Source organism: Osmia bicornis, chromosome 8, assembly GCF_907164935.1.
Source record: "Osmia bicornis bicornis chromosome 8, iOsmBic2.1, whole genome shotgun sequence".
Classification (NCBI taxonomy): Eukaryota; Metazoa; Arthropoda; class Insecta; order Hymenoptera; family Megachilidae; genus Osmia; species Osmia bicornis.
Window position 1 is genome coordinate 9,388,741 of NC_060223.1, and position 27,314 is coordinate 9,416,054.

General features: G+C 32.2%; 9 protein-coding genes across 16 annotated transcripts; 5 read left to right on the forward strand and 4 right to left on the reverse strand.

Moving 5' to 3' along the window:
- Positions 1–32: 32 nt before the first annotated feature.
- Positions 33–992, reverse strand: LOC114875203 (probable small nuclear ribonucleoprotein Sm D1). The gene is made up of 4 exons (XM_029185225.2): positions 852–992; positions 616–692; positions 345–542; positions 33–240 (listed from the first exon to the last, which is right to left on the reverse strand). The coding sequence occupies exons 1-4, from the start codon at positions 863–865 to the stop codon at positions 158–160; spliced, it is 372 nt and encodes a 123-aa protein (XP_029041058.1). The 5' UTR covers positions 866–992; the 3' UTR covers positions 33–157.
- Positions 993–1,317: 325 nt separating this feature from the next.
- On the reverse strand, positions 1,318–3,468 carry LOC114875249 (probable malonyl-CoA-acyl carrier protein transacylase, mitochondrial). 3 transcript variants are annotated; one of them, XM_029185337.2, is made up of 3 exons: positions 2,837–3,468; positions 1,860–2,665; positions 1,318–1,788 (listed from the first exon to the last, which is right to left on the reverse strand). In XM_029185337.2, exons 2-3 carry the CDS (start codon positions 2,654–2,656, stop codon positions 1,347–1,349), a joined length of 1,239 nt encoding a protein of 412 aa, XP_029041170.1. In that variant the 5' UTR covers positions 2,657–2,665; positions 2,837–3,468; the 3' UTR covers positions 1,318–1,346. The 3 variants fall into 3 exon arrangements, with proteins under 3 accessions (XP_029041170.1, XP_029041169.1, XP_029041168.1); XM_029185336.2 differs by having other exon boundaries at positions 2,771–3,468; XM_029185335.2 differs by having other exon boundaries at positions 1,860–3,468.
- An 876-nt stretch (positions 3,469–4,344) lies between these two features.
- LOC114875250 lies at positions 4,345–8,743 on the forward strand. 2 transcript variants are annotated; one of them, XM_029185338.2, is made up of 3 exons: positions 4,345–4,449; positions 6,081–6,290; positions 7,086–8,743. In XM_029185338.2, exons 2-3 carry the CDS (start codon positions 6,110–6,112, stop codon positions 7,796–7,798), a joined length of 894 nt encoding a protein of 297 aa, XP_029041171.1. In that variant the 5' UTR covers positions 4,345–4,449; positions 6,081–6,109; the 3' UTR covers positions 7,799–8,743. The 2 variants fall into 2 exon arrangements, with proteins under 2 accessions (XP_029041171.1, XP_029041172.1); XM_029185339.2 differs by having other exon boundaries at positions 4,353–4,459.
- An 85-nt stretch (positions 8,744–8,828) lies between these two features.
- LOC114875254 lies at positions 8,829–10,478 on the forward strand. The gene is made up of 2 exons (XM_029185343.2): positions 8,829–9,480; positions 9,750–10,478. The coding sequence occupies exons 1-2, from the start codon at positions 9,445–9,447 to the stop codon at positions 10,113–10,115; spliced, it is 402 nt and encodes a 133-aa protein (XP_029041176.1). The 5' UTR covers positions 8,829–9,444; the 3' UTR covers positions 10,116–10,478.
- Positions 10,479–10,582: 104 nt separating this feature from the next.
- LOC114875253 (flightin) lies at positions 10,583–12,056 on the reverse strand. Its single transcript, XM_029185341.2, has 3 exons — positions 11,949–12,056; positions 11,087–11,323; positions 10,583–10,962 (listed from the first exon to the last, which is right to left on the reverse strand). The coding sequence occupies exons 2-3, from the start codon at positions 11,299–11,301 to the stop codon at positions 10,719–10,721; spliced, it is 459 nt and encodes a 152-aa protein (XP_029041174.1). The 5' UTR covers positions 11,302–11,323; positions 11,949–12,056; the 3' UTR covers positions 10,583–10,718.
- Positions 12,057–12,993: 937 nt separating this feature from the next.
- LOC114875246 (meckelin) lies at positions 12,994–17,292 on the forward strand. Of its 2 annotated transcripts, none has more exons than XM_029185326.2 (13): positions 12,994–13,552; positions 13,609–13,755; positions 13,828–14,132; positions 14,195–14,386; positions 14,464–14,715; positions 14,799–14,953; positions 15,028–15,193; positions 15,253–15,537; positions 15,611–16,069; positions 16,145–16,407; positions 16,480–16,660; positions 16,727–16,934; positions 17,007–17,292. In XM_029185326.2, exons 1-13 carry the CDS (start codon positions 13,348–13,350, stop codon positions 17,228–17,230), a joined length of 3,042 nt encoding a protein of 1,013 aa, XP_029041159.2. In that variant the 5' UTR covers positions 12,994–13,347; the 3' UTR covers positions 17,231–17,292. The 2 variants fall into 2 exon arrangements, with proteins under 2 accessions (XP_029041159.2, XP_029041160.2); XM_029185327.2 differs by having other exon boundaries at positions 13,831–14,132.
- Positions 17,293–17,395: 103 nt separating this feature from the next.
- LOC114875255 (NADH dehydrogenase [ubiquinone] 1 beta subcomplex subunit 3) lies at positions 17,396–18,810 on the reverse strand. 2 transcript variants are annotated; one of them, XM_029185344.2, is made up of 3 exons: positions 18,719–18,810; positions 18,214–18,339; positions 17,396–17,822 (listed from the first exon to the last, which is right to left on the reverse strand). In XM_029185344.2, the coding sequence occupies exons 2-3, from the start codon at positions 18,269–18,271 to the stop codon at positions 17,497–17,499; spliced, it is 384 nt and encodes a 127-aa protein (XP_029041177.1). In that variant the 5' UTR covers positions 18,272–18,339; positions 18,719–18,810; the 3' UTR covers positions 17,396–17,496. The 2 variants fall into 2 exon arrangements, with proteins under 2 accessions (XP_029041177.1, XP_029041178.1); XM_029185345.2 differs by lacking the exons at positions 18,214–18,339; positions 18,719–18,810 and adding an exon at positions 18,051–18,142.
- A 1,290-nt stretch (positions 18,811–20,100) lies between these two features.
- LOC114875247 (vacuolar protein sorting-associated protein 54) lies at positions 20,101–25,785 on the forward strand. Of its 3 annotated transcripts, none has more exons than XR_003789226.2 (14): positions 20,101–20,598; positions 20,863–21,241; positions 21,308–21,410; positions 21,473–21,636; positions 21,716–21,915; positions 21,980–22,165; positions 22,239–22,365; positions 22,475–22,729; positions 22,814–23,239; positions 23,323–23,603; positions 23,673–23,890; positions 23,962–24,175; positions 24,249–24,566; positions 25,485–25,785. XR_003789226.2 is itself a non-coding variant. In XM_029185328.1 (13 exons), the coding sequence occupies exons 1-13, from the start codon at positions 20,501–20,503 to the stop codon at positions 24,508–24,510; spliced, it is 2,913 nt and encodes a 970-aa protein (XP_029041161.1). In that variant the 5' UTR covers positions 20,101–20,500; the 3' UTR covers positions 24,511–25,022. The 3 variants fall into 3 exon arrangements, 1 of the variants encoding a protein (XP_029041161.1); XR_003789227.2 differs by lacking the exon at positions 25,485–25,785 and adding an exon at positions 25,029–25,210; XM_029185328.1 differs by lacking the exon at positions 25,485–25,785 and having other exon boundaries at positions 24,249–25,022.
- Positions 25,786–25,868: 83 nt separating this feature from the next.
- On the forward strand, positions 25,869–27,149 carry LOC114875252 (cytoplasmic dynein 2 light intermediate chain 1). Its single transcript, XM_029185340.2, has 3 exons — positions 25,869–26,515; positions 26,587–26,744; positions 26,830–27,149. The coding sequence occupies exons 1-3, from the start codon at positions 26,189–26,191 to the stop codon at positions 27,140–27,142; spliced, it is 798 nt and encodes a 265-aa protein (XP_029041173.2). The 5' UTR covers positions 25,869–26,188; the 3' UTR covers positions 27,143–27,149.
- Positions 27,150–27,314: the final 165 nt, after the last annotated feature.

Below are 27,314 nucleotides of genomic sequence, written 5' to 3' on the forward strand. Positions count from 1 at the left end.
ACAGGACAGACAAAATTAGAAATCGTGGAAAATTAAAAAAAGCAATACAATTTATTGAATCGTGAACCCTATACGATAGTACATTACAGTAGTAAATATTTTTTTTTTAATAAGCAAAAGTTTGTTTGGAATTTTTTTATTTAAATAATATGTACGATTATCGTCTACCTCTTCCTCTACCTCGTCCACCTCGACCACCTCTGGTACCACGTCCACCTCGTCCTCGACCGCGCACTGCCCCTAATAGTATAAGAGAAGCAATTATTTATACTCAGAATGAAAAGATTATATTTAACAGCTTCTTAATTTGATATATAATATAAAGAAATTTATAAAGTACAAACCTCGTGCAGCCTCCTTTTTCTTAGCTTTTGCTTTTGGTGTATCATCTATAAGTAAAGTTTCAAGTGGTAATGAATCTGGCAATATATAATATCTTATATTATTGCCACGTAAACTTAATGTATCTAGTTGTACTGGGTCCCTATTCTTTATAGTCATCTTTACAGTCTTTAAATGTGTGTTCATTGCTACATCGACTCCTAAAAATAATGAATATATTATATTTTATAAAAAATACAATTATAGAAATTTGTATAGGTTATGTTGACATACCGGTAATAGTTCCGTGTACCTGAGTACCATTTTTCAATTCTATTGTCACAGTCTCATGACTGAGCTTCATCAAAAATCTGAAATCATATTATTAAATTTATCTTGCATAAAAAGAAAAGTTTAATTCATGTATTATTACTACCAAACCTCTCAACATTACCAGTCATTCACATGTCCAATTTTACATAAATATTAATATAAATTTAAACTATTTATTTCTTTTCTAATATACATACCTTACCAGCTTCATAATGCTGTCAAATGTTATATCTACGCTATAAACAAAATTACGATTTCAATTATATCATGCCTTCTTTCTTGCTTACAATTCTATACAACGCTATGTGTTCCAAAACCTTGTTTTTCGTGTTCAAAACAAATTTTTTTTTCCGATACACTTGTTACTTTTATTTTTAAAAAAAAACTTAAAATTTAGCACAGACAATTGGCAATATTTTAAAAAATATGAAAATTAGAAGAAATATAAATATAATATAATTTATATTTAGAAATATAATTTTTGAAATGTTGAGTGATAAGTTAATCACAATTTCTTTCAAGGAAAATTAATAGTAATATTAAAATATTGTATAAATAAATTGAATTTATTGTTTTCTATACTACTCTTAGCTTATTAAACGTTTTCATCTATTTATGAATTAGTTCTAATAAGAAAGTATGATGATAAAGAATTATTAACTGTACAGTTTCATCGAATTTTTAATAGTAAATCAGACAACAATACATGAATTAGATGCTTTTGCATTAATTAATTTTAAAACAGTTTTCATTCGTCCTTCTGATCCTACATCATATGTTTGTGGAAATGGTACTCCATCAGGTCTACTATATAATTTCTGTACACATTGTTCCCACCTGACTGGTGAAACCATTTGTTTTAATACATATTTTTTTAGATATCTCAAGTTTCTATAGGGTTCAGCTTTATAATTGGAATATACTTGACATCTGGGTTCATTAATTTCTATTGCAGATAAAGTGATGAACACCTGCTTCAAAGCTGGTTCCATCAGTGGTGTGTGAAAAGCTCCTGATACAGGCAATTTATTTACATTAGTTAAACCATACTTTGTATGGTTCTTTTGAATATATTTTAATGTTTCTGCATTTCCCCCAAGTATTTTTCTTTGTGTACATAAAAAGATAGCAGTTCTGAAATCAATAAATGAATAATCAACTAGCCAAGAACTACCAATTCTTAAGATTGAAGAGAAAAATTTTACCTGCATATTGGATTCTCAATACCTACATCCCTTGCCCATCCTTCTGCAGCTTTACAGGCTTCTGAAAGTTCAGCACTTGGCAAACAAAATACAGACAACATTCCTTGAGGTACTCTATCAGAAGCTAATTGCATTGCTCTTCCTCTAGCCCATGCTAATCTCATTCCATCCTCAAATGAAAAAACACCAGAAAAAATTAAAGAAGTTATTTCTCCTACACTGTATCCTGCTGTACCAATACATTTTTCAAATGCTTCAGGTGTTTCTTCACGAATTTTTTCTAATGCTGCTAGAGATGAAATTACTGTAGCAGCCTGATTGTACTCAGTTCTGTTTAGCTTTTCTTGTGGACCATCCAAACAAAGTTTCAACAGATTGTAATCAAGAATTTCATTAGCTATTTGAAATAGTTCCTTAGCAAGAGGTATTTGTATATATTTTTTAATTGTACCAACTTTAATAGTACCTTGTCCAGGAAACAAAAATACAGTTCTTTCTCTTGGGTCAACTTTCTTTTTAATTTCATCTTGTTTCAATGGAATATCCTCAGGATATGGACTGGTAGACCAACTTTTATTTTTGACTTCACTGAATGTTACAGATTCTTCAAGCAAACGTGATACTTCCTTTTCATTATATTCATTTTGAGAAGGATCTTTTGAAGATTCTTTTATATTTAGTGCATCATGCGTATTATCCTCATCTTTCTTTGTATCATTTGAGGCTTGATTGAACTGGTTTAACCAACATCTTGGTAAACGAGGCAATACCTTTTTAAATGATATTTGTCTAAGCATTCTGATTAACTTACATGAAATTAAAAAGTATTCGTTTAAGAAGGGAGACAAATCTTATGAAATTTACGCATGCGAACTATGTACAGGTATACAAATATTTATTTTGATACGTACTATATTACAGAAATATTAAATTTAAATAAATAACATAGTTTCAGATATGGAATCTTTTATATTTACCAATTGCTCTTTATGATTTATTAATGTTTTGCAATGTTAATATAAAGTTATTACATATTTTAATAGGAAGGTAGCACCGCAGTTATTTAGGTTAGATATTTTCTCAGACGCGCGCAATAGGCGCGGGGTACGGTGGCGCGTCAGTATCCATTCAAATGTCGCGGGGGTATGACGTCATCCGAGTTCTTCCGCAGCGCCATCTATACAACAACGGCTCAAACTACTCTACAAGTAGTTTCAGCGATTTCCCGATAGGTGGCGCCAGTGTCGCTGCCTTCGGGGTCCTTGGAACCCCGATGGCAGGTCGGTATGCAGAGTCAATTCGACCATTGCGCCATCTATACGAAAAGACCTGAAACTACTCGACAAGTAGTTTCCGCGATTTCCCGATAGGTGGCGCTAGTGTCGCTGCATTCGGGGTCCTTGGAACCCCGATGGTAGGTCGGTATGCAGAGTCAATTCGACCATTGCGCCATCTATACGAAAAGACCTGAAACTACTCGACAAGTAGTTTCCGCCATTTCCCGATAGAGGGCGCCAGTGAGCCCAGCCAGGGTCGGTAAATCGTTGAGTAGTTTGAGCTGTTTTTGTATAGATGGCGCTGCGGAAGAACTCGAAAACTCCTCTCTCTACGATGTCCAAAGGGTTACTGATGCGCCTCGGCGCGAAACAAATTACATTTGTAAAGCCTTCATTTTGCAAGAGTGGACTGCTTATGCCTGATTCTCATAGCTATGTTATTTCCAGGAAGTATAGTTGCGAGCCAATTTCAAATTAAACTATCATTTTAAATATTTGTAAAAAGGGTAATTATAAACAGATAAATAAAGTTTGGGAAACTCGGAAGTCTTCTACTTTCCAATTTAGACACAGATATCATATTTTCTTTTTAATATTGCATCGCACAATAATAACACCACATCATAAATTAAAACATGTCAATAATTATAATAATACACGTGTCACATATACCATGTAATATTAGTCATCTACTAATTCAAGAAAATGTGCAAGAGCGTAATGCGATAGGTGCCATGTCTAAATAAATTTGTATAGGTTCTTTCCGATGTTGTTCGAATTAAAATAACTAAACGTAAAATAGGTTTGGAACGTTTACCAATAACAGGAATAATTTCGGTGCGACTCATCTACTATAATACTGTTTCGAACTTCGCGTTACTTTTTCGACTTGTTAAAAATAGCAGAGATACATTCAACTGTAAGGAATTGATGTTTAATCAATTTTTTACCACACAATATCCATATAATTATACGAAACAATTAACAAAATGTTGTAGTTTTATCTACATTATTAATTGTTGTGAATACATGTAAAAGAAACAATAATTAATATAAGTTGGACAAGCATATTTTCAGAATTTGCATGCATTTAAAGAGAATGATTCATCTTATGATTGTATTCGTTTAACAAATTTATAATTATAACAGTAAACACTCGATAGGTGAATAAATCAGTAGGAAATATAGATTACAAATGAGGAACTATAAAAGAGAAGGGGTAAAACTCAAAGGAGTGGGAAATAACAGAGGTTGCAGCGTCTGAGGGAGTCGTGTCGCTACTTCCGAGGAAATAGCATCTTGAAGGATACCTTGTAAGTTCAGGTACAAATATTGCAATCATTTTAACACTGTTTACATACATGCTTGTGCGTTTATTGAAAAAAGAAATAATTTTAATCGAGCAACAATTAACACACTGCATAGATATTTATCATAAAATTTAGTGTGTCTGAAAATTAAATATTATTAAGGAGAACTTCCGCTAACCATTCTTGTTGAAGAAATTAAATATTGTAAAATATTTCTCTGATGTCAGTGGAAATGTAATTTATAATTATATAACGTTAATTTGAGTTAACTACAATTTAAGAAAAAATTAGTGTATCATTAAAGTCACAGTGAAATGATACAGGGAAAAGAACTACTTCTCTTATTTCTTTTTTTAAACTTTCTCTATATTCTGCTTTTTATTTAATCAAACCTGTTTAAAACGATTTAGTTAATTATAGTGTATTTAACTTTAAAAGAAAATATATTCCACTTACATATTTTGTTTAGATAATAATATTTTTTCATTTAAGATACACGTGTACGTTAAGAATTTATACTCATTATTAAATAATGAAAGGGTAATGATGATATAAAATTGTACAATAATTTAACTAAAGTAATATTGAAATTGATATCATCGTTTTAAAACTATGTTTGCCAGCTAAATTTGGTAGATCTTACGTAACATGTTAACGAACGCAGTGTCATACCATGAAAACTTATATTATTCGTTTTAAATTAAACTTTAATTGATTTTCTATTGAAATTTATACTATTCTAATAATATACAGTAAGAAATTGCAAGCATAAATTTGAGAATTAACTAATTGTATTTAGCATGTCTGACTATACGTGTCCATTTCTACTGTAGCAATCAACGTGTTAATTAAATTACATAATTCTATATAATTAATTAATCATTTGATTGTTTCCAGTACGAATATAAATTAAAAATTATCGGGTATCAGAATTTTTAACTTACATGCAAATAGAATAATAATGATATCATTATTTGGGGATGTTCCAAGTGTGATAAAGTGAAAGTGTAATAATTATTCGTGGATGATGAAGTACATTCTTTATATTTAAATTATTCTGTTAATATTTCGTGTTGTAGAAAGAAATGAAATAGTTAATTGAAATAATGAAAAACGAATGGATAAATGATTGAGTATAACGATGGAAAAAAGAATAGGAAAGTGAAATGTACACGTATTTTGTAATGTGAGGCGGTTGTCCGGGACTGAGAGTGCTGTGTGCCAGTTCAGTTCACGGACACCAAATTAGACATGGTCTATTTTTGAGCAACTTATAGTTGCTCGTTCCAATTTACTGGTTACTCATAGTAGAAACCCTACAGTGAACCAGATGGGGGGATATTTGGGGCTCTGCATTAACTTCATTCATGTCCATTTAAAGGAACGTAACAAAAACAATAGATACATGAATCCTTGAAATTAAAAAAATTAGTATTAAGAATGGGGACATTGAAAACTTTTGCAAATTTCCAATCAAACTTCTTTCATGAAATTCAATTTCATTTCAATTTAGATGGCTAAAAATATCGATGACTCGCTTTCACAGTTCCCTGTTTATCTCGAAATTCTTTTTTTTCTAAAATAACATTATTATTATTTGAAGAATCTTTCTAACAAAATTTTCTAATTTTTAGGTAAAGGAGGAGCAGTCTAATCAATCAAGATGTCAAGGCCAATTCTTAGCAGGCCGCGTACACGTGTGTACGGATGTAACTATGACAAAGGAGAATCGTATTATAAACCGATGGTTGATCATTTAGATCGAAAATACAGCGGTCGACCACTGTTCTCTGAACCAAGAACATCGTTGGCCGATGAGATCGCCGCTCGACGAAATGACATCGGTAACATCTTCAATCGTTTTCCAAAATGGTTTTAAAGGGTGGACATATCCCTACTCCCTTTTCCCTTAACTATTACGATAAACCGTAGTTAGTTAAATCACCGTAAGAAAAATGCTGAATTATTTTTCATTTTACTGGTCATTCGTGAGTGGCATGTTCAAATCCAATTCCTTGTTGTGAAACGAATTGAATGTACTGTTTCATATATACATACATTTAGCGTTACAGACACGACAAGTTTTATTCTCCATAAAGAAACAAGATTTCAGCATTAAGTAATAATAAAAAAAAAAATGAAATAAAATCGCATAAAGCAGCATCGTCTAATGATTTATTGTATCCTGTAACACGAACAGTAACATATGCAATACGTATACACAGTTTGAGAGTGTTGTTTTTTCAAACACCTTACAAACAGAATTACATTTTTTATAAACAAAATACTCTCACTCTCCAAACTGTAATTTCTTAATTTTTGCTTCAATTATTTCACGTAATTTCAGTTTGAATTTCAATCCGCATGCCGCGCTGTTTAAAAAATAAAAAAAGAACTGGGTACAAACGGTGAACTTTTAGATTCTCTTTTTTTTTTATATTGGAAGCAGAGATATTACTAACAAATAAAATGTTGATGGTTAAATAAATGGTTTTAGCGAAGCAGACGATAACAAGACTTGACCATTTCGTACCATTTTTGACCAGAAGGGTTTCCAGTAATTATCATTTAAAAAAGACCCCAAAAAAACCAAGTATCCCAACAGTGTTGTACATATCTTGAGGTATCGGTTTTTACAGGCACGCGTGACCTCTCCGGTCCTCGCAACACATCCTTCGGACATGACCTTGACCTTGAACTAGATCCCCCTATCCGCACCCCTCGCTTATCATCCTTGGCCACGGACAACCTGTTCCCCGAAGACGAGGAGGTCGTATACGACAGCCGTGGCCAACGCAGACGTCGATTTGCCGATAATTTTGCCAGCGACGTCGCCGCGACAACTCAACATCTCAAAGCAAAATTGGCCTCGATCGGATTGGAAGACGAAGTCGACGCAGCCCTAGGAAAACTATCGCGTCCTCGTCCGGAACTGGATCCTCTGGACAGCGTCCTAAGCGCCAGAAGAAACATGCACGACGTGAAATCCCTCAGCGAGGAGGCCGAGTCCTCCTTCAAAAGAAGGTCCAAATTATTCGACGAGATTGATCGTATCGAGGAAACTAAACCGTCCATCTTAAAATGGTCGAAACTTGTCAACGAGGACGATAATTTGGTACCGGTCAGCGCAGCTGCAACCAGAGCCAGACAGACGAAGAATCGTCTGAACGATTTGGAATCTGAAATGGAGGAGCTCGCTGAGAGACAAGCGAAAAGAGAAAAAAGGGCAGCCGCCCTCAGGGCGATGATCAACGAAACTGCTAACGAATCGGAAAGCATCCATCAACAACAACAGTCTCATCTAAGCAAAAAGGTCTCGATTCGTAGCGAACGCTCTGAGAAGATATTTTAAGCTTCCATAGAAATCTGAGCACAGTATAATGACAGAAGCTGAAGTTTTATTTTCGTTCTTCAAGGATACCCTGTCACTTTGATTTCATTTCGACGGTCCCATTATACATACACGTGTTTCTATCACGACATTGGAGAATTTTTAGCCAACTCTATGAATATGTTCAGGAACTATGAAAGATTATTTCATATTTTAGGCATTCAAGCGTAAAATTTACATTTCCGGATTGAAAGACTGTTATGAAAAATTAATGATTTCTAATTGAATTTGAAAATGCGAATAGAAATTTTGCACACACCTAATAGAAAGACATTAATGATATAATAAAAATTGGTAAACGTCATTTGATTGATGCCTAAAGATATCTGGAAATATGTAAATTCTTTATATTGCATATTTTGTATATCTTGTTACTGTACAGTATTAAAAGAAAAAAGAAAGGTGCAACGTTATTTGACACGCGTACTTAATCATTTTATAATTTTTATCAAAGCTGATCATAGCAGTAGATAATTCAAAGACTATTGTTTAGTTAGATTAATATTAACATTTATTTTTTAATGAAACACTGAAAAAAAATTCTTTTCTAAAAAAAATTTTATTGAATCATTTCAACGGTATCAGTTGAAATGGTCGCAAAAAATGGTACTCGCTCTTTGATATCAAAGAATACTCGATGTTCTTATACTTCTAACAATAGTTCCTAATTAATTAAAAAAGACGTAATTTATAGTAAATACATCGTTTAACTTTCAAATACACTTTACCATTTCAAGTTGCATACAGAATTACATTATTTCCATTGATCTATTTAATCGTCACACTTCAAATTATCAGTAAAGTATTAATATTTTAAGGGAAATGTGTGCTGAAGAAAAATATTTCTCGATATTATTGTATGTATCTCTCTCCTCTTTTATTTATAAATAAATTTCACTGTAAATATGTCAGAAATGTATAATGTACAGGGCTGAAACCTACTCTCCCTTTTATGAAATAGGTTCCTTGTTCATGATGTGAGTACCTGTTATTTTCTTTCCATGCACGAATGCATAAGAATATTTGTTTTGCATGATACTTTTATCCAAATTATTCATACTCATCGTCAATATTATAATTTTCTTTGTTTTTATTTTTAAGGAAAAGAATGAAATTACACGACTGCAGATTTAATTAATTTTTAAATTAAGAATAATGAAACATCCCCTTGCAATATACTTTTTTCATAACAGCTTTGTTACATTAACACGTTGACTGTCACAGTAATAGTTAAAAAACTTTAATAATTAATTTATTAATGACCCACCATAGCAATCAACGTGTTAGTAAAGAAATGATCAATCTCATTTTGTTAACAAGTATCATCTCATTTTCTTTGAATTTCGTTCGAACATTATAATTGCCTGATATAATTTTGACATTCTATAGAAACAATTAACTATAAAACCATTTATAGACATTTTCTAACTAATTAACAATATCATCCGCATATTTTAGGATCTCGTAATCTATCAGGAAACCGTAATGATTTCTATGACGATTTGGATTTCATATACGACCGAGACTTGCAAGATGATATCGAAGATGAATTTGTTTCAACTCATCGACGTTATAAGGAACGCGCTGCCGCTGCTTTTGCCGAAGATATGGCTGATATAAGACGCAAACGAAGAGATATGCAGGTTTCACGAAAACTTAAAAGATATTTATTCAATCCTCGAACGATGATAACGAGTCGCTATTAATCAAGACTGAACCTCTCGCTCGATAATGTTTAATATTTAAATACTTTAATTTAAACGCGAGTCTGAAACCATCGTTCGAGGATGAAGGGAGAAAAGAAATATACCATAAATATCAGAAAGTGTACGAAAGGAAATAATAAAACATATTTGTGTGCTGAAACTTGTCGTGAATTCCTTTTACGTTTGCTAATATTTTGCATTTTCAGGATCGTATATTCGATGTAATTGATTTAAACGCTGAAATCGAGAAAGCCAAGAGCACATTGGAGGCAGCGGACGTTGCATTTCAACGACACGCCACGAAATTTGATAACACCTACGATTACGATGACGTGTCATCGAGAAAAGTATTGAGCATGGAAAGTGCAGAAAAAGCACCGCCAAAAACGATTAAATTTGTCAAAGTACCGAACGTCGATATGGAATCTTGCATACCGCAGTCTATAATACCAAGACACGACAGAATCAGTTCGTTAATAGAATCGGCTGAGATTGTAAATCCAATGAACAGTTATGCATTACAACCATTGAAAAAGAAATTCTTGAAAAGAAAGAAAAGCGTTTCGTTTTAAAACTTTCGAATTAAAACGAACATCTTGACACTTTCGCTACTATGTACACTCTTATCCAATTTTATTATTTTAATAAATCTGTCAAAGAAAATTATTTAATAATATTTTAGAATTAAATAAGAGCGTTAAGTTAATATTTAAAATCTCATACCTGAAGAGAAATATTATTGAATATCTACTTTGTTTTAATTTGAGTGCACCTTTTGATTTATCCTAAAATAGTAATGTAGCAGAGATATTATTACTACTACTATTACTATTTTTATATATATATATAATGTATGTATTATATTGTATATTTCCTGTTTGAAATACAGATTATGTATAGTGATACCTTTTCCAATTTTATTATTCTATATACAGAAACAGAATTGCTGATACCATGCATAAAGGATTAGTTTTTCTCGAAATACATTGATATTAAATAAATATCAATTTTTATAAAACATTGTTTCTTTGAAGAAAAATAATTCGAACCATCAGTTTTATTTCCATAACATAAAAATTCGGTTTAAAAACGAAGATTAATGTGTAAATATATTACAATAAAATTTATATCTATACCACATGGGTCGATTTTAATATACAATAAAGAAAATAAAATCACAAGATTTTTTGATACTTCAAACTATAGTAAGCCCGAGTGTGATAACTGTAGTATCTAGGTTCGTGTCTCATATTAATGATCTCTTTCATATCCGCTGATCGTTTGAAACTCTTATCAGTGTTCATCTCGTCGTAGGTCCTCATTGCTCGTTCAGCCCATTCTTGGGCACGCGGTGGTTCACGGAATATTCCTCTTTGCCTTTGATTCAGATAATCAATCACGTCGTCATAGTAATTTTTCCTGAAAAATATAAATAAACCACCTTGCAATAGTTATCGCGATCAAGAATTTAACCTTCGCGAAGAATACTGTATAATTGACGCGGTAGTACGATACAGGGTCACTTTGATCCGTAACAACTTACCTATATTCATAAATATAATCGTAATTGAGGAAGAGAGGACGAACCCAATGATGATTGTAATGCGGCGGTTCAATCTTTTCTAATTTTATTTTTGGTTTTTCTCCAGGTGCCGCGGCAGGAGCTGCGCCTTCGGCAGCACCTTCAGCTGCACCCTCCGTGGTCTCTTCCGCTGGAGTCTCCTCGATGTCCCATGGTGCTGGCTCGTCGTCCCACATATTTTCCAAACTTTAAATGACCCTAAAACCCGTACAAATCATATCCTTCTATCCTTCCTATTTTTACTTCTATAGAGACCAGACTGACAGAAGTGTTCCACGTCTCCTCCCCCTAACTCAATCGTTCCAGGTCAATTGATCAGTTCTTATAGCCTTCTTTTTAAATAAAATGTTACAGCTACTACTCTCAATTGATATAATTAGCTAATGAGATATATTTAAAGAACGAAAATGGGTCACGTTAAGATACAACAACGTGTATGATTGTGACACATCGATTGGTGATTGGAACGAAATAATGGTAAACAATTTAATTCTATTATTCGTACCATCGTCCAAGACGCTTACCGAGTTAGAGAGTAAACTTGTATTGCATTTCAAATTTATTCAAAAGTTTATATAATAAATTTTAAATGGAGATAATTATTTCGAGTTTAAATTTTGATGGAGAAAATTTTAATTACAATGATTCTTAATGAAAAACTCTGACACTTGATTATATCATATACTGTCATTTAATTAATTAAATTCGAAATGTAATTCACTGCTAAACGATCACAATAGCATCTGTTCACTGTCACTTTGAAACTTACGATATTCCAGAACTAAATCACAAAGCACTGTTTAAAAGACATAGAAGATAATACCTGTGATACGATGGCCACTCCTCAAAGTACTTCTTCAGACTGAAAAAAAACTACTCCCGCGGACTTTGCCTTGTATCGCTTTTATTTTAGCTTATAAGATTTTCCTTACCTTCCCTCCGGTCTTCCCCTTAAGTAAAACACTGCCCCTCTACCCCAGAGGTGTAGTAAAGAAACAAGGCAAAGAGGGAGGAAGGGGAATGAAAGAGGAGGATTTTTGGCACTGATAGCACTGTGATGATTGTTACCGCACAAGGCAACAAGTAATTTAGTATTTTATTATACACGGTGTCCCATTTAGATGCATTCAGTACCGCGACAGCTTAGCGACAAATGTTCAATTCCAATGCTTAATTATACAAAATTGTGAGTATATTATATTTGTTACATTTTCGTTTTCATTTTTTAAAGTTTAATCGAAGAAACCATAGATGCATGCTTGTTAAACACCGTGGGTCACCCGTGGCCCACGCGGTATTCACCGAGTTAACTTGCTACCTTGGAAACTATTGGTAATATTAAAAAATATTTTCGATTTCGAACGTCTAAATATCTGTACTATATTTATAATGAACTTGAAATGGAATATACAAAGTGTTCAAGTTTAATTATTTTAAAACACACTTTATTTTATTTCAAGGGAGAGAAAAGGGTTGCCTATGTGCAGGGGCCTCTAAGATTTCACTGTGATTTAAATTTGAAATACATATTTCACGAACTGTTTTCCTTTCTTAAGAAGAATATACTGAAGAATTAATCTAGTTAAAAAGAAATATACAGTTCTATTTAATAAAAAAAAAAAAAACGAAGGTGACCTTAAAATCTTTGAAGCGCATCCACTTCCGGAATTGACACATGCATCACATGATGCTCCATTCGGCATCATTTGGTTTTGCCTAATGAAATTTTCTCTATCCTCTGTCATTTTAGATTTAACCTTGGTCCAGTTGCATATTATCTAATATTTTATTTATATGTTAATCGTATGATTGAATAAAATAATTTGTTGCTATCTATACGTTCTTTTTTCGAATCATTTTTTAAAACGTTTGACAAACGTAAATACAGTTATGATTTACATTACAACTTCTATTTATTTATAGATAACCAGCTATAAAAATTTAAACGCGTATCGATTGATACAATTTTATTTCGAAACAGAATCATTGACACCGTACCCTGGTTTAGTTACTATAAATCACAAGCCGCGTTAAATACGCAAAATAATAATTTATTATAGAGGTTCTATGTAAAATCTTGTTGTTCAAAGTATAGAGAATATAGCATCGGACTGTTTTTATTAATTTTATAATGTCGAAAATTACAATTGAGGTTTGATTCTCCTGAACTTAAATCCCCAGTTGCTATAGTGATGGAGAGAGCAAACAAATAAAAGTACTCCATGAAAATGAATCATCTGAAAGAAAAAAATATTATTTCTTATTTTTTAATGTGTTATTTCAATTTTCTTCAACCACTTGCTGCAAATAAAGAAGTAGTTGAATTTTCTCAACCATCAAAATGTAAAAATAATGAATATTTTAATACAGCCTCATTTTCTTGCACACAATGTGATATTAATAAAAACCTAAAACCATCTCCAGATAGTAAGTTAAAAATACATAAATATTTAAAACAAGTACTTAAATACTTTATTTTATAGGATTAAGATGTACATGTGATAGATTTAATAAGAGGACCTTAAAGAATGATGTTTTTTATTCCTTAAATGCAACAATTACTGCACATGAAAGCAATTGCACTTCATGTAATAATGCAACCTATGAATGTACCACTGATGAAATACAAGGTAATTAACATTATTAGAATATGTTGTATTATAAAAGTACTATTATTAATTATATTACAATTATTTTTACAGTAGACAGAAACTTAAACAATACATCAGTAGATATTGTATGTTACAGTACATGTCCTGATAATCATTATCCATCTGCAGATAGATCTAAATGTTTTCCATGCAAGAATCTTAACTACAATTATTATATAGATTATATATATTCAACAAATTACTATTACACAAGAATACAAGATTATTGCTCTTTTAAAGACACCTCTTTGGATAAACAAGATTCAGTAGTTGTATATCAAGTGAAATTTGAAACAGAAAATGTAGACAGCTATTATTTTAGAAATGAATTAGAAATTGCTATGTATTTTTGTAAGGTGAGTAAAAAAATAAAGTAACAAAGTATAAGAAAAAACCATAATGCAAATATTTCTTTCAGAGAAAGAATGCATTAGCATGTGAACATTTATCAAATATGTGTGCCTTGAGTCTTTATGCTAATAATATTGCATGTATACTATTTATGCAACCACTAAAAGCTCCTGTATGGTTATTTTATGATAAAAATAAGACTACAGCAGTGTTAAGAAGCACACAAATCACACATAAGTATAAGTTAAGGTACAACAATGTATGTAATGTGTATTTCTGTTTACATACTCGATTAAATGTTGTACATTTTTATAATTAAAGTATATTTTCTTTTAGGATAATATACTGAATTTTACAGTTGCTACATTTTCTTTGCACGGTACATTAAAAGTTATTGGTACACCAGATATGCCATGTAATTTATTGCAGAATATTAGATTTGGTATAAACTTGAAAAAAAAATGCAAACTTATCCTTAAAAACTTATTGACTGCAAAAGTAGAGTTACTGACTCCTTATTTAACATTTGTGGAGAATAACAAAAGTTTGATGCATGCATTGCCCATACTTATTAAGAATATTAATAAGGTAAAGAATATAACACTGAATAAGTTATTATACAAAATTATTTTAAAATGTACTTACAATACAATTTTTAAACTATTTCACAGAATGATAATGAAGTATCAACTTGGCAATTGGTAAGAAAATTTTTTTTTGTTGATAATGTTAGTGGCTTTAAAACACTCTCAAATTTTTCAACTGATGAAGTTAAAAGAGCTAATGAATTATCTGTACTTCGTTATATAAGATCTTTAAATGTTATGTGAGTAGATTTCATTTTTCTCATAAATGTTGTGACATCATCCATTAAAACAGTTTTAAAAAATATTTTTCCAGGATCAATATTCAGATTTCAAAGGATAGGAATAAAATATTTCCACCTTTATTGATTATTGAATATGCTGAGTTAACATATGAACAAATTAGTAAAACCACTGAAGTTACATTAGATTATAGAATTGAATTTATTCTAAACGACAGTACTATTAATAGAAACCTTCAGGTAAAGAAACTTCTCATTACATTCTTTTGGAATTCAATTATATTGAAGTATTTTTTTAGATAATCATTGGAGTATTCTCAGGATTAGCTTTTATATTTTCTGGTATAAAAACTTGGAATTATAGTAAACGTCATCATATTTCATTTTTTAACATATACATACTACTTTGGGCTTTCGTTTACGCTGCGGGTACTATAGGAAGCGTAATTATTTTGAGTTTAATCATCTTTTGCATATATTTATTTACGTTTTACAAGGGACAAACAATACCGTATATTCTACTTCCTGGAGATATAAATGATGAAACCATTAAAATGTGCACTATACTAGCATTTTCTTTTAAAGTAAGTATATCTAACTGTAAAATGAAAATTCGTAATTGTTATAAATCCACTACACAAATGGTTTTTGATTTAGTTTATAGAGATACTTGGATTTATTTGTCAGTATTGGAATATTGATATAATTTTTCTTGATTGGGAACAACCAAAAGCAATAGATAATCAATTTAAATATGATTCTCTAGATAATACTGTGAACAAATTACATGTAAATAAATTTTCAAAAGATAAATACAAAGTGTTACAAACACCATCAGAAATAATAGCAGCTAAAAGAAAGAAAATAATACATCAATTACATAAGCAAAGTAATTCTGCCTATATCGATAAATCTTCTATAGTTGACAAATATAAAACTGATTTTTCACCTCAGTACTCAGGATCAAACATTTCTGTCCAAGAAAAGGGTAATTTTCATAATTTGCCTATCAGTATCTGGAGAACATATTTTATTGCAAATCAATGGTTGAACCTTCAAACACAAAGAAAGATAAGCGTAATAATACAAATAGTTGCTGTTTTATGTACTTTTCAGGTAAATTTACAAGTTTTGAAATAATAGTTTGAAAGCAAAGTGTATAATAGAAATTACATACAAACTTTTAAATAGGTCATACAACTGTATCCTTGGATTCTTGCAATACCAGAATTAACATCTAATTCTTCAGACAGTAATTACAATTTCATTCTGTATTATACAATATGCATTTTAATATATATTTCGATATATTGTATTCAGTGGGTGGTATCTACTGTCACCTACCAATTATTTATTCCAAATAGGATGCAAGAATTTGTAAAACTATGTTCAGTTGCAAATATCAGTGTATTTATTTTACCATTTAATTATTATGGCTTCTATATTCATGGAAGGTAATGTACATAACAGCAATGCATGAAGATACATAATATTTGTAATTAAATATTATCATTACTTTATAACAGATCAGTGCATGGATTTGCAGATATAGATTTGCCTACTTTAATGAATAATTTAGAAAAAGAAAAAAACAATTTATGTGCACATAAAGGTCTTGTACCAGGAACAACCCAACAAACTTTCATACTTTCCTTAACACCAACTTTTAAAAATATCTTTCAGAAAACTTTTATAGCAACAAAAATTGTATGTATAACATAATTTTGTATAAGAAGTTCAAAAACTCATTACTTTTATTATTTTTTTTTCCAGAAACAAAACAATTTTCTGGAACCATATTCTGTTGCTACTATAAATTGGGAGCAAACCTTTAATAGTCAGTTTAAATTAAAACAATTTCTATACAAATTCGTGGATCACTGTTCTAAAGAAGATTACATTATTAAAGAACAACATTTCTTTGAAAAGTTACTTAACATTTTACTTCCCCACACTGATGAAAAGTCAATTTTTTATATTGGTAATAATTTTTAATATAAACCAAAGAAGAAAAGATATACATGAAACTACACTTAATTCGTAATATTTACAGATACTAAGAACTCCTTTGATCAAGTATTATTATGTGGAAATGAGTGGTTGTTAGCAACATTTGAAATTTCAATATTCACTTTTATCATAGTATTATGTGAAGATTGTACATTAGCTATTACAATCACAATATTAATATCTGTATTATTAATTTCATTAGCTCAACATAATAATAAAAGAAATTTAGATAATAATATGCTGTTAGATAAAGCATTTCTTATGTAATGACTTGAATTCTATCATGTAATTATATATATATATATATATATGATATTTTATATATTTTTTACCAACACTTAATATTTAAGTGCTTCAAGTATTGTATTGTATGCATTAAATAAACAGTTTTCAAATCAAAATAAATAATAATCTAACTGCTACAAACATCTATTTAAATTTGAAATCATAGTTTATTTTTAATGTATAACTGATACAAGGGTAAAAGTACTATTTTATCTTACTATATATATAAACTGTTTTTCTGAATAATCTTAATGATGATCACCATTTTCATGTCCATGGCCATCAACTCCAAGATAATTTTCTACAGCTATGGTTATTAAAAATGCTGGAATTCCAAATATAGCACCCCTCAAAAGTGGTACCAGTGCTCTACGTATAGGAGGTCCTGGCAAAGTTGTATAACGCCACACTTCATTTCTCAACCAAGGATCCTTCAGTCCTTTTTCAGCCAATTTTTCTCTAACACGCATCAGTTCTGGTACATCCTCCACTTTGTATATATCAGGACTTGGAACTAGATACGGTGGTTTATGACCATGACCATGGCCTCCCATTTTTACAGAGAAATTTAAATCTGCAAATAATTTACTTTAATAGTTTAATACCTAAGTATACAATATTGCGTGTAGAGTATAAACTTTAATAAGTAAGCTATTTCATTGAACAGATGTCAGTCAATAATAAAATATGTATACATTTTTTTTCAATATTTATTGCATTGAAAACCTATGCGACTAAAGACTTAAATCATTAAAATGAAGGTTAGCGTAACATATATTTTGCACCTGAAAATTATTATCACCTATATTATATATTTCTATTTTCATTTGTTGATTAAAATATTAAAAAATTGTATTTGTTACTTTACAATAATACTGTAACTAGACTTTACCTTGCAAAGTCTACAATCTGAAGTAAGTAAAAATCACTCAATAACATATATGCATACTTCATTCCATGCTTACATAATACAGTGACTACAGATGCGAAAGACTGGATATGTCTCTGTTTTCGAGGTGTCATGTTTTATGGGGTCCCAGACACCGCCGGATGAAATTAGGTATGCATGCAGAGAGCACACCTACATGAAACTAGCCGGAAGGAATAATAAAATACGATTATTTTTAATTTTTCTTGATTTTTCTACTTCCGTCTGCACCGATTATATTTCTTATTCCACTATATCTCTGCACCCTTATATTACTGCATTCCTTACATCCCAGCAACATTTACATCTCAGTATTCCTAACATCCTACATTCCTACATTCTTTCCATCCCTACATTTCTTTCATTCCTTACATTGCTCCATACCTTATATCCCTACATTCTTTACATCTCTTTATCCCTTACATCCCGACATTCCTTACATCCTTGCATTATTTTCATCCCTACATTCTTTACATCCCAGCATCCTTTCCATCCCTACATTCCTTACATCGCTTCATCCCTTATATCCCTGCATCCCTTACATGCCAGTATCCTTTACATCCTTGTATCACTTATATTCCTGCATTCCATACATCCCAGGACCTCCCTGAAATTCAGTTGAATTTTTTGCGGCTATAAGGACTGCGATTTTATACAAATTTAGTTCCTTTGTTCGCCACCAGGGGGCGCTGATTCGACATCGAAATTTTAGTTCACATTTTTGCCGCCAGAGGGCCAAAATTTTGACTTGTTTTAGTTCCTTTTTTCAAAACCAGATGGCGCTGATTCGACATCGAAATTTTAGTTCACATTTTTGCCGCCAGAGGGCCAAAATTTCGATTTGTTTTAGTTCCTTTTTTCAAAACCAGATGGCGCTGATTCGACATCGAAAATTTAGTTCACACTTTCGCCGCCAGAGGGCCAAAATTTCTGCTTGTTTTAGTTCCTTTTTTCAAAACCAGATGGCGCTGATTCGACATCGAAATTTTAGTTCAAATTTTTGCCGCTAGGGGGCGCTGTTTTTCGAAATTTTAGCGAAATTATAACTTACCTTTACTTACCTTTACTCGAAGCAGTCTTTATAATATATTTATTATAAGGGATGCAGAGATGTAAGGAATGCAGGGATGAAATGAATGTAGGGATGTAAGGGATGAAACGATGTAAGGAATGTAGGGATGTAAGGGATGAAACGATGTAAGGAATGTAGGGATGAAATGAATGTAGGGATGTAAGGGATGAAACGATGTAAGGAATGTAAGGGATGAAACGATGTAAGGAATGTAGGGATGAAATGAATGTAGGGATGTAAGGGATGAAACGATGTAAGGAATGTAGGGATGTAAGGGATGAAGAGATGTAAGGAATGTAGGGATGTAAGGGATGAAGAGATGTAAGGAATGTAGGGATGAAAAGAATGCAGGGATGAAAGCGATGCAAAGATGTAAAGGAATTCCGTAGGGGTCCGGGGCTGGGGCCCCGGTCTCCACTGCACGCGGCACGAGGAATGCCGGCATCGGGTGTGGTCCCCGATGTCGGGGGAGTTTGGCACATGGCGACGGGTCAAAGGACCCTCCCAGCCGCCCTAGTACAGGCCACCGTGGTGGTTTCAGTGGGTAAAAATCCCACACTACCTTCAGCCCTTCCCCAGAGGGGCTGAAGGTGTCTTTCTGAAGATTTCCACCACGTTAAAAAAAAAAAAAAAAAAAAAAGGGTATTCAAGGTTTGCAGGAATGTAAGGAATGCAAGGAATGCAGGGATGTAAAGAATGCCCTTAATGTTATTCCCCTTCGATGAGTTTATTTAATAAGCAAAAAAAAAATAAATGAAGTAAATGAAATAAACTCTGGAAAAAATTATACTGGTTGTACCTACCCTCTTAACACGGGCCTGATATCATATTGGGACGTTGAGGACCCCGAAGCACCATTTAGTCTCACTGTATACTTACATTTTAATTTTTCTTTGTGTATTTCGTTTGTAAATCGTTTATGATTGATTGTGGGTCTATTTTTAACGTTTGTGACAAATTAGTTCTTTTGTAACTAACAATTTTATTTCAGAGAGCACAGCCGGTATGACAATCGCGCCTGTTTTACCAGTCCTTCTTTTACCGCACCACACACGAAAATAAAGGCACCTCCAATTTTCTGCCTCTGTAGTTACTGGTAAAGGCATGCCCAGTCTTGTTAAATCTGTAGTCACTGCACTGTGGAACCTAATTGCTAGTCGTTACAAGCACCCTTACATTTTTGATAGATTTCTATGAAGTATAAATTTAAAGAAACATTAACAGAATGGTGAAGTAATGTTGAAAGTAGAAAATGGCGAAAATTATAAAAGAATCCGAATCGTTTTCTTCGATTCTAATTTGCGAATATTGCGCTAACCTTACGTTCAAGCAAATTGAAGATTTTGTAAGGTGGGTCTGTGCGTTCAAAGTCTACCTACAATAAAATATATATAAATTCGCTTTTATATTAAGCAGTTTTTTAATACAGATCGAATTATTTAAAATTCTCGATTTTACGTTAACGAATGTTTTATTCGTATTTATCTAATTTGTGTGTACAATTGTAGCTATTGGTGATAACATATTTCCTAATATGCTATAGTCTGTGAAACGTAATACAATGTTTTGCACTGTAATCAGTTATTATTATATGATAATGCAATATTTTTTCAGACATTTAAGGGATCAGCATTGTTCTAGAGAAGGAGGTTCATTTGTCTGTCTATATGGTTATAATGGAGTGTGTACCAGTCTTCCTGTGGAGGGTGTTTCCGACAAAGATTATGTAGCACATGCTACTAAACATGCAATAATGCAACAACAGCGTAAAAGGAATGGGCATTTATTGGAACCTTCATCCTCATGGACTGTTTATTCAGCAGCTCAAAATTTACCAGCTGTTCTAAATGATCCATTTAAAGGAAAACAAAGTAACTTTTTAACTCGTACTTGGGGAGATAGTTTTGTAGAAAAAGTTGATATACCTAAAAGTCCATATCTTCCTGAAATCACATTACAACATTTTGAATCGTATTTAAAAAAGATTGCAAGGGTAAGTGATTTATTGTTTGATAAGAATTAAGTTTGATATGAAAAAGAATGAACGTTTTATTTACAGAGATATCGAAAACATTTTCGTATGAATTCAAGCGTTAACGCGCCGACTACACCTAACGAACTGCTACAGACTTTTCCAAATTTAAGAAAAGTTAAATCTTTAGGTACGAATAAAATTGTTATACTTACGAGTTATAATTTTTATCGTAACGAATATTAATTTCAGATCGAGTGCAGTTTGATTTATCTAGTATTCCAAAAATTTTTTTAACGCCTAATCTAGATCTTTCGCAGAAAGATAATTTGTACGCCGTATTTCCATTTGCGAAAAGCGGATTGTTAAACGAAGATTCTAATATTGTTATGCATGTAAAACAGATGCAAGAAAAGGTATATCAATGGTTATTAACGTCACATCAGGTTTAAAAAATAAGACAACTAATAGATATTAAATTCATTTTTATAATAGTTAAGTCATTATTTAGATGTTGTGGAAGTTAGAATAGCGGAACAAGTCGCTTCCAAGTCTCAGGCATTTTTTCATGCTATGACATCTCATGATGCTCTAATGGAACAACTTACGCAAACGATTACAGTTTTAAAAGCTCTTAGGAAAAATATCCATCAAGTTGATAAACATCTAGTCAACGATTCTTTAGAAATTTTACGGTAAGTAACAAACGCGTATTATGCATATTGAATATAATATTTAATTTCAAGATAAATTTTTCAGTTTGGAACGAGCAAGATCCAATCGTTTACTGGTTCAAAAAAAATTAAAGCTTATGGCTACTGTGCATCAAAGTCAGCCAATGATACAGTTATTGTTATCTACACCAGACTATGTCGCGGCATTAGATCTCATTGCTACAACACAAGAAATACTTTTACAAGAATTGAATGGGGTGCATAGTTTTAGGTATTTATATAAAATAGAAGTAATTTGAAAAAAAAAAAAGAACGTAAATACGTATAGTATTTTTTGTGTTTAGGCATTTGAGTTCTCAGTTAACCGAAATGGAGAAACTCGTAGATAAAATGTTATCTACCGAATTCCAAAGATACGCGACCGCAGATTTAAATAGACCTTTAGGAGAAGAAAATACTGTCCTGGATGGTGTAAGTATACGTATAATTTTGTACATCTTATAAACCTAGTTCGTAGCAAACAAACCGTCGTCCATCTCTTCCCAGTGAGATCATTTGTACATACATCCTCAACGAACAGGATAAACTTGTTTCCATCATTTCTGGTCTCCTACGACAAAAACAATTTCAATTTGTGGATACGTATAAAGAAGAAGCCGTGACAACAGTACGAGCTGTAACTAAGCAACGAGTGATAGAAGCTTTAGCAGCAAGCGATTGTTGCAGCGATCAACAAGCTGCGGCCTTAGAAGTTGGTGGACTTTCGCTCGCGGAAAGATTAACTTTACTTCATAATGCTATACAATCCTTAACGTTCCTTCTCATGCGAATTAAGGTACATGTATAAGATCTGATAATACTGTATGTAAGAAAATGATTTAAAGAATTCATCGATATTTAACGTAATGGACATTTATAGGCTGTTCATAGTGTAATGCAAGATACAGTAGATCTTGCTGCTGGTCGAGTATGCGATGGCTCGTTCGATGACGCTATACCTGATCGTTTATTAACTCCGGCAGAACATTCGCGAGTAACGACCAAACTCAATGACATGATAATTTCCATTTGTGATTATTGTCACGAGCGAATGGGAAATCTGCTTTCCGCAGGTACAAATGACAAAGAGAAATCACAAAACGAGAAAGATAAAGGAAATAATGAAAATCAAAATAATAAAGTAGACGAGAAGGAAAGTCAAAATTGGAATGATAAATCTTCTTGGTTAAGTAAGAGGGCGACAACAAATCAAGTATGTCAGTTAGCCAATTTGGTAGAAGAATTTACTGAAACTTGTGAGAAACTTTGTGGAAAACAATGTACGGGATTACGATCCGCGTTTAAGGTACATTTCAATTTATGAATCATGTATTTGTCTATTATTAGAGTGAGCCTGGGATCCTTTCACCTAAATTTTCTGTGTTACAGGCTCAAGCTAGTAAGTTTATTCAAAGATTTCACATTGAACTTAAAACAAAGCTCACTCTTTTATTGGAATCCGAAAGATGGAAACAAGCTGATGTGCCAGCAGAATTTCAATCGTTGGTAACATACGTGTACGAATATAAATGTTTTCCGATAACTTTATTGAAAGTAGAGGACAGAGTGAAAAAACGTGGTATTCAAACCTTCATTGTAGTAGGGGATGAACAATATGCTGTTGTAGGTACAGCTTTAATGCTGATTCAAATGATTCAGGAATATTGCAGGTAACGTTTAAAAATTGTAACTAAATTTTATATCTTTCATGATGTACTAAATTATATTTATATGTTTAGAACTGGCAGTGAATTGATTGCTTTGTCCGGAACAATCGGAAGGCATTTAGCCGAATTATTACGGCATTATAATTCTCGTTGTTGTCAACTTGTTCTTGGGGCAGAAGCAATGCAAGTTGCTGGTTTAAAGACCATTACTAGTACGATACTTGTGTTAGCAGCGCGTAGTTTAAAATTGATTCTGTGGTTTATGCCTTTCGTAAAGTCGCATTTTCAGAGTAAGTTCAATTTTACGTGTGCAGCATTAAGTTGACCAGCAAGATATTAATTTATCGATCTGTGTAAATAGATCTTGCGGAGCAAAATCCTAGTCGCGGATATGGTGCATCTAGTATAAGTGGTGGTGTTGCTTTGTTGGATAGCGTCGAAAGAGATATTCATGCTCACATAAAAGAAATTGAGAGTAAGATTCTTACTATCGTTGACAATCTATTGGGTGGTCAAATATCAAAATGGACAGCTAGGCCACCGGTACCATCGAAATCGTTTAGAAACATTTCTAGGTAAATATCGTTTCATTCGTTCACGTTATACGACCATGGACATCAATTTGAATTAATCATAAATTTATTACAGTTATTTAATGAAACTTCACGAAGCAGTTTCTGGAATTCTTCCACCCGTTGAAGTACAAACTCTGTATCGTACAGTAAACACATCTTTCAAAGAAAAACTTAGAGAGCAATTAGTCAAAATGAATATAGTAAATAATGGCGGGCCACAACACGGTGTTGTTACATCTGAACTTACATTTTATCTTGAAGCATTACGAAAATTGAAAGTGTTACCGACTAACGAGTTGGATGATAATTGGATGAGTGACATATGGACCAGATAACATGCAGAGCGTGTGATATATTGCATAATAGAAGCGATGAAATATTGTAGAAAAAGGTGACTAATCTTTACTGTCGTCTTCCCTTATATAAATTCATATCTCAATAATTTTGTTGAATTTTTAAAACATATGGTGTGTAATGGTACTATTCATATAAATATTTGCAATTATTTTACTTGTAAGGTTTTATGAAACATAAGCTGAGTTTATACATATTAAGCAATTCAGCAAAAGCAGTTTTTATATTAGATATTTTAGCACTTGTAATATATCTCAAATTAATATAATTTTGCGTGATGCGCAGAAATTGTATAATAGAAGGACCAACTTTTCATTATCAACTTATTTATTTATTTCTTCTTTTTCGTGAAAGTTTCAATCTTTTAAAAATTAGAATTTTGGGGGAAAGAATAAAGAATAGAACATTGCAAATGTACTGCCAGATTAATTCTGGCAATAACCACCTGAACATTTTTATATAATATGTACTGTTTTCATTAATTTATTTTCATTAATAGATTATTAACAGTAAAAATGATTTATTATTGAACACAAATCTGCAAGAATTTTATAAGTAAACCTTTCCGTGTTACCATGGCACCCAGTGTATAAACATTCTCATAACCTGTGCACACCCAGGAAAGTGCTATCGTGTATCAGTTATAACATTTAATCACGTTTAATAACATTGAACTCAATGGCAGATAAAAATTTGTACGTATTTATTGACATTTATTGTTAGGAATTCTAATTTCTAAAAACTCCTTATTATCAAAATTTTTTTATTAATTTTGAAATTCATTTGTTAAAACACTTTTAATACCTTGCATTATATGTATATATGTACAGTTGCACATTGATCTACACGTTACTTTTTTTTTCCATTTCAATTGTTAACTGTAACTGTAAAATGCAGTAATTATGTTGTAGCTGAAGCGGTGGAAATATCAAAATATTATATGATTATGTTCTAGAGATGAAAATATTAGGAACACCGCATTATCCCTTTGTTTCGAAGAAGAACAACGACGTAAAACCGACCGAAACGAATCACACGAACGTTCAATCATCATTGTTGGTAGCAAGAATGTTGTACGTAATGTTATAAGTAAAAAATACTAAATAATGTTTTTAAAAAACACTTATATGCCTTGTGTATACGAAAAAAGAAATATGAATTCTTAGGGTAAAACGACGATCGTACATCGGTTTCTTGAAAAGGACGAGACACCAAAGCCAACTATCGCGATTGATTACTCCTACGGTCGTAAAATCGGAAAGAGTTTAGTAAGTTTTTATAACAATTTCGTTGTAAACTACAAATTGAATAAAACAAGTTACTCCAATTGAAGAAACTATAATGATGGATTAACACGTTTTAATAGTCGATAGTAAATTGTATATATTTCTATTGTTCACTGGGGTGTACAGTCTAATTAGTTACCTTGATATATTAATAACAGGAAGATAATCAATTTATGATGAAAATATAGTTTCGGAAATGTCAAAGCCAAACAACTGTTAGCAACTGTTATTTTTATCTAAAAAAATAACTAACAAACTGTAAAGAAATTATATTAAAAATATGAAAGTAAATTTGCTTACACAAATAAGTACCCGCATCTGTTATGATTATTAAGAAAAATGTTCAACTCTCAACCTTTTCTCATCGCTGCAGATGAAAAATATCGTTCACATTTGGGAAATAGGATACTCGACTTCTTCGTTAGTATCAGCTGCAATGACTGGCTTGTCTTTGACTCATTCTCCTGCTCATACCACGTTATTAATAATGTTGGACTTGTCGCAACCAGAATCTTTATGGATCACATTCGAAGAAATTTTCTCAGTAATTCATAGCGCTATGAAAATGAGTTACGATGATAAAACGATTCAGGAACTTAGACAACGACGAATTAATGAACAGAAAAAAGCATTGGAAAAAGAAGTTGATCCATTTCCATTGAAGTTATGCATTATCGGAGGAAAATACGATCAGTTTAAGGTATCGACATGCTCCGTTTTTTCGCTAAAAGATAATGTTACAAATAACAAACGTTTGGTAATTTTCAAAAGGGTTTAGACACGGGTACCAGAGAATTAATCGGGAAAACATTGAGAGCTATTGCTCATACTTTAGGAGCAGGTCTCTATTATCATTCTTCTAAAGATAAGACCCTCGTACGACAAACTAAAGACGTATTATCTCATCATGGATTTGACACCCAACTTTCGTGAGTTTCCGTCTTAGATATCTTGCTATCGATAATAATATTGTGATATTAATACGTGCGTTCCTTTCGAACAATTACAAATCAGTAATAGCAGGTGTACAGATTTCGAGAAACCGTTAGCAATACCAGCCGGTACGGATTGTTTCTCATCAATCGATTTACAATTTCCTCCAACGCGTCCTGCAGCTATATTGGACGCCATCAAAAACGTTTACATTGCTCGTATCCCGCAGCAGTCGAAGAATAACGATATCTTAAAAGATCCTAGTAACGACTCTAATTTTAACGAGCCAATCATTGATAGATTACGAGCTCAGAGAGAAGAGGTACGCTATTACATTGCTTTACTTATACAGGGTGTCCCTGAAAAAAAGATGGTTTTCTTAACACTTTCATAAACGTAACGAACGGGTGTCGTTATCGTCGTAAAATGATACGATGCTGGTTTAATTAGCGGTACACGGTTCTGGGCGTCCCGAGATTAATCGGTGCCCCTTCCGAATGATTTAATTTACGACCTCGTTACATCGCGACCAAAAATTTGACGCTCGATTTTCTTCAGTCCTCGAA